The sequence below is a fragment of the Macadamia integrifolia genome, chromosome 6, assembly GCF_013358625.1.
Source record: "Macadamia integrifolia cultivar HAES 741 chromosome 6, SCU_Mint_v3, whole genome shotgun sequence".
NCBI lineage: Eukaryota > Viridiplantae > Streptophyta > Magnoliopsida > Proteales > Proteaceae > Macadamia > Macadamia integrifolia.
Window position 1 is genome coordinate 14762048 of NC_056562.1, and position 6429 is coordinate 14768476.

At 36.6% G+C, this 6429-nt stretch overlaps 1 protein-coding gene across 1 annotated transcript; it reads left to right on the forward strand.

Moving 5' to 3' along the window:
- Positions 1 to 4084: 4084 nt before the first annotated feature.
- Positions 4085 to 5242, forward strand: LOC122080972 (LOB domain-containing protein 1-like). Its single transcript, XM_042647875.1, has 2 exons — positions 4085 to 4429; positions 4580 to 5242. Exons 1-2 carry the CDS (start codon positions 4148 to 4150, stop codon positions 4934 to 4936), a joined length of 639 nt encoding a protein of 212 aa, XP_042503809.1. The 5' UTR covers positions 4085 to 4147; the 3' UTR covers positions 4937 to 5242.
- The last annotated feature ends 1187 nt before the right edge of the window (positions 5243 to 6429 follow it).

Genomic DNA, 6429 nt, shown 5'->3' on the forward strand with positions numbered 1-6429 from the left:
TATTTGAGGGTTATTTTTGGTCTGTCTCTATTTTTTTAATCTAAATCGTTAATTAGATAGAGTATTCAAAGGTCTCCGTTGAACATGACAATATCACATCAAAAAATTTTCTCGTGACTTATGATTTATCTTGACTTTCCATAAATTAGCTATAATATGATCATTTCTTACATCAAATTTGATGACATGCATGACCTCAATAAATAAAATTCAACACAATACCCTCCAAGTATTTAAAAGTTTGGACTTTGAAAAGGGTAGCTAAGAGAAGTGGTTTCCAACCTTATATTTTGACATTAGAAGTGTCTTACAGTCACCATTTTGAATAGGCGACTTGATTGGAAATGGAAAGAATTGGAGGAAAGAGGAGGAAAGGAAAGCTTGTGGCTCCACCTTAGCTGTCTCCAATGGTGTTCTCTAATGCTAACGGTCATGGTGGGGAAAAGACTTAAAAAAGAAGAAATAGCGTGTGGACACCGAAATCCTTAATGTATTACAGATTACAAACTATGAGTAGGGAATGTCTTTCTCATTTTGAGTCAATCTTAGTCCCATGAGATTAGCACATCAGTGAAGTTAACAGCTAAGCTACTTATCCTCTTCATATATTCCCATGATCTTAGCAATAAGTGAAGTTTAACAAGCTAATCTACTTCACTTCACTTGCAGTTATGCCCCATGAGCTTTGCACATTTAATGAATGAAAAACTAATATAAAATACATTTAGGTCAGCATGTTGCCCTGTCCATGAGAAAATCTTGTTCAACGTGCATCTCCCGCCGTACATATGGCATACATGCGATAAGGTCGACAACCTTCTAAATAGTTGGTCCCACAAAATTGCTGATAGAGATTGACCCAATTGAATTACCCCGTGCCCGGTTCATGGTACTATGCAAAATTTCAACCGTATTGACATTCGCTTCAAACCCGTAAAAAAAAAAAAGGCTCTATTTGTTTTGAAACATAAATGACTGGAAGTAAAATAAAAAATAAAAATAAAAAACTTAAAAATTACCTCTAGCATTTTGATTTGACAATGTACTGTATTAAAAAAATAATAAAAAATTATTTAATGACACAATTAAACGTTTGGTCTACCTAACTATACTTGATTTTGTTAGGTCATATTTTTTTTTTAATAGGAAAGGACCTTGATGGGACTCTCATTGAAAGGGGTAGACATGAATCCTATGCATATTTGGTTCTTGAATAAACAGGCTAGGGAGTTTTCCTTCTAGATGTAGATTATCATTTGGTGGTTGGGTGTAAACAGTAGTGATTGGACTAGAATTAGTAGACACAATTAGGGCATAATAAAGTGATTGTTACAAGATGATGAACTGCTTTTATCACCTTTTTTTTTTTTTTTTTAACCAGTGAATGTTGACTAATGGAATGATGAACTCTTACAGTGTAGAATGGCTTCATTTTTAAATCTCAGTCCACACGCAGAAGACTCTCTGAGAGAGAGAGAGAGAGAGAGAGAGAGAGAGAGAGAGAGAGACTTGAAAAGTGAAGACTTAGGTAGAGGGTGAAGATGGGGAGAATGATAAGGTCCAAGGGTCTCCAACCACTTCCACTAGAAGCCCATGTTAAATCTAGCAAAGTCACCTCCTTTTTCTAAGGAGAGGAAATGGAGACATTTAGGCTTAGAAAAGGTGGTAAGTTGCTTAAGGGTCACAGTCTTTGAGGACATAAACAAGATTTAACACAGGGAGAGAGAGAGAGAGAGAGAGAGAGAGAGAGAGAGAGAGATTCTCTTTCAAGTGGGCCACGAGACGGCCATATCCCCACCCAACTCTTGACCCACCACATTAGGCCCATGGGCTTTTTTACGTCTAATAGCCACGTCACTAAGTTGGGTAGAGAGGTTGGTGGGAAAGCTTGTAATGTTTCACTGGTGGTAGCACCACTTTTTCCCAACAGTAGTAATCCCTCGTCATGGTAATCGGCCACGAGCTACTGCAAGGCTGACAAGTGGCACCATTCTTTTCTTTTTCTTTTTGCCATCCCAACAAAATGGGAGAGAGCCCAACCATCTCTCTCTCTATATATATATATATTCTCTCTCCCTCTATATATATATATATATAGTTGTAGCTTTTCCTTAATACATATCACGATGGGATGGGTTGGGTTATGGAGACCTTAGCTCATCTTTTTTCGGTACTTTGGATTTGATGTATTCTAATATGTTATTGTATTAATTTTTTTTAAAAAAATTTCTAAATATTTCTTTCCAATAGATTTTGGTGTTTATGTTTCTTTTTGCTTGCCAAAGTGTAATTATAAGTTGGGGTTTATCAGGAGGAATCTTATCAGACATGTATTACTCTTCATCTGACATTGATAAGGTTTTACCAGTATTAGACGAACTTCATTTGATGCATATATGATCTCATGTTTTCACTTCATTAAGAATGCATTAGATGCCGATGATAATAGTTTTCTATAACTTCTCTCTTATTAAAATTACATTGTTTGGACCCTTTGAATATGTGTTTCTAATGGGCATTTTTCCTTTATAAATAACGATGAACACTTTAAAGTATCATTCTAAGGTATCATTTGATAACGTTTTTGTTATTTCTGTGTCTAGAAATAGCTGAAACAGCTTTTCAAGTTTTTGAAAATAAAAATAGATTTTTTGGTATTTGATAAACTTGTTTCTGGAAACGTTTTTTTATAAACATAATGCCACTAAAAAATCCAATAGTATCATTCGATGCCCAAAAGGGAGAGAGGGTTCGGTTGCCTTTTTAGATTTAAATAGTTGAGAAATTTATCGGACACAACATTTTTTTTTTAATCAAATTTGTTTCTAAAAACGACGAAACAAGTCGGACTTGTTTTGTTGAAGTTGTTTATAGAATTGTAAATAAACATAAATTTTGATTTATGTTTTTAGAAACGGGTAAAACGGAACAACTTTATTAAACGCTTTTAAGCTGCTTTTTAGTTTCTGGGAACAAGAAAATGCAGAAACGACAGAAATTTGGCACCATTTGACAATGTTCCGTTTCTGCCGTTTCTGCGTTTTCTTGTTCTCAAAAAATGAAGAAACAACCTAAAAAAGTTTGATAAAGTTGTTATGGTTCATTCGTTTTTAGAAACATAAATCAAATTTTATGACAATTTACAATTCTAGAAAAGACTTTGATGGAACTTATTTTGCCGTTTTTAGAAACGATTTTGAAAGAAAAAAAAGTTGTTGTGCCCAATGAATCTCTCAACTATTTAAACCTAAAAGAGGCAACCGAACCCTCTCTCTTTTGGGCATCCGATGATACAATTGGATTTTTTTTTAGTGGCATCATATCTGCAAAGAACTTTTCTAGAAACAGATTTATCAAACACCAAAAAATCTGTTTTCATTTTCAGAAACATGAAAAGCCGTTTCTGTTGTTTCTAGATACAAAAACAGCAGAAACATTATTAAACGATACCTTGAGTGTTTTAAACTCTCTCGCTCTCTCAAATTCTCTATAGACTTTATCCCAAATTTTTGTTTAACCAGAATCACTCGAAATCGGTGAGGCAAATCTCATTGCTTATTTCACTTCTTTGAACCATGGTTTGATCAACCAATCTAGATCAGGTTTTGTATATGAGAACTCATAGAGTGAAATCAAACACAAAAGTCTTAAAGATCATAGTGGTACTCACTCGTCTAAAGAACCTTACCTAACTGTCACCACACTGAAAGCCAATGTCCACTTCATTCGATATATTTCTCCGTTCCTTGGAATCAACGGTTCCAGATCACTCTCCATTATCTACTGACAAAAAGAAAACGCGTTTGGATCAAACGATAGGGTATGAAATTACCAAAACACCAACGCCGAAACGGAAAACATTAAACGGAACGGCAGATCCAGCTCACGTTAATTCGTTAAAAAACGATAATCATAAACTGTTAAAGCGGGTAAAGGACGGATATTAGATGCTGAGGTGGTTTTTATACGGAATGACATCATAACTCCTTGGGACCCACTCTCTTAAAGTCTCCTTTTTTCTCTCCCTTCAAGCCTCTATATAACCTTTCCTTTAATCCCCAAGAGAGGACATCTCACACTCAAGTCTCAATTCCCTTCTCCTCTCCTTCGACTGCAACGAAGAAGCCGAAAAAGAAGAAAATTAAAGATGGTCTCCACTGACTCAGCAGCCACAGCCACCACCACCACCACCACCACCACCGCCACAACCACTACCTCTCCCTCCTCTCCTCAATCTCAATCTTCCCCTGGCCTCTCCCCATCTTCTCCTCCTCCCATTGTCGTCAGCCCCTGCGCTGCCTGTAAGATCCTCCGTCGTCGATGTGTCGAGAAATGCGTGCTCGCCCCTTACTTTCCTCCAACGGAACCCCTCAAGTTCACCACTGCTCATCGAGTATTCGGCGCAAGCAACATCATCAAATTCTTACAGGTAAAACCCCACTTTTAACACATCCTTAAAAGCTAGCTAGTTGGGCCAGGGGGGGGTTTTTCCTTCGTCCTCGAGTTTCGTGCCTTCAGCTTTTATACCAATTGTTAGAAATTCTTTCTCGGATACTGATTTTGATTATGAAAATTTCAGGAACTACCAGAATCACAGAGGGCTGATGCAGTGAGTAGCATGGTTTATGAAGCGAATGCGAGGATTAGAGACCCAGTTTACGGGTGTGCCGGAGCGATTTGCCAGCTGCAGAAACAAGTGAGCGATTTGCAGGCGCAATTGGCAAAGACCCAAGCCGAGCTTGTCAACATGCATTGCCAGCAAGCAAACCTTCTGGCCTTAATCTACAAGGAGATGTCTCAGTCTCAACAACAGCCCATCCAACCATCTTTGGATCAGTACAGCTTCATCAGTAGCCCTCTTAACAGCTACCAAATGAATGGGTGTTTCACAGAAGACAACAATCTGGGCTCAGTCTGGGAACCTCTCTGGACATGATTGAAGCTTGCAAGAACTATAGGAATCCAACTCTCCCATCCCAAAGTTGATGGAAGAAAGAAAAAATGGAAACTAATTTATTGTAGTAAGGATCAATCAAGCTAAGTAGATAGATAAGTATCATGAATAATGAGAAAACAAGACCGACCGGAAGAAAACTCTTAGGATCCAACATGTCTGGGAAGAAAAAAAGAAAAGAAAAATTAAATTTATGAAGATGTTGATGGGTTTCTTTTGGCTTTCCCTCCATGTAATCTTCAAATTAAACTCAAGTGTAACTGTCTATCTTTCTTTTGTTCTTTCAAATCCTATCTTTAGTGCTGAAAATAGAACCAGAAATTGAACTTTTTGGTCACCTAATTTTATCTTATTTGTTCCATGGGGTTCCTTGTCAAACTAGCTATTGACTGCTTCCTTTCTTCTCAGAAATGGACACAAATGGTTTTAAAATTTTTCTTTCAATGGAGTTGTCTGATTCAATTTTTCATTCACTTCTTTCTCCACCTTTGAAAAGATGGGAAAATAATTCGTTTATTTTTTATTATTATCCTTACTTCCCATTAATATTATTTAACAATTAATCAAGATTACATGCACATGCACGTGTTGAAGCAACACTGGATCATTTCTTTGTAAGTTAATGATCATGATTGATGTATGTGATGTACGTGATGTATGTGTGTTCCCCTGAAACGCGTCTTAGCTTTATAACTGATCCCACGTGCATCTCACGCGGCTTGATATTCTCTAGGCCAGAAGAACAGCCTGTCGGCGACCACAGGCGCTGCATGATGCTGTCTCTTAGATGCCTCAAATATTCTTCACGTTGGGAATTATTGAGCTATAATCAGTTCGTTTTAACTTCACAATTGATCTTAGATTTTTCTGAGAGAGATTAAATTTAGGATTTTAGAGATAGGGTTTCACATTTGAGGGATCAATTTGATATCAAATTTTGAGTTTAAGATTTTGACCGATCAAGATTGATGGATTGTTGGTGTACGATATCTTATATTTCATCACAGTTTAATCCAAGGAGTACTGATGCAGGATAAGTGTTGTAATCTTATTTTCCATTGATAGTGAAACATAATCTTATCTCATCAAGGACGTTAATAATCTTGTAGAACCTCTTAAATCTCAGTATATTATTTGTTCTTATTTTCTGTTGTCTTCTGCATCGTTTTAGAGTTGCGTTTCTACAAACGCTATAAAAAAATTAGAGTTAAGACTTGTTAGAATCAATCCAGATCATAATTCTGAGGATTTTAATTCTTGCTCAAGTCCTCATTTCCTCAAATATTTGCAAAGCTCTTTTTAACGCTTTAAGATTTTGAATTAAACACTCCAACAATTCTTATTCATTTTCTCTTTCAAGCGATGAAGTCCAAGAAGGAAAATATTGTTTTGACTGGGCAGGGGCTCCCTCACCCTTCCCATTAGGCTTTTGGGGTCCCCTATGTAATGGTAATCTTCTTATTTAGTGAAAAAAT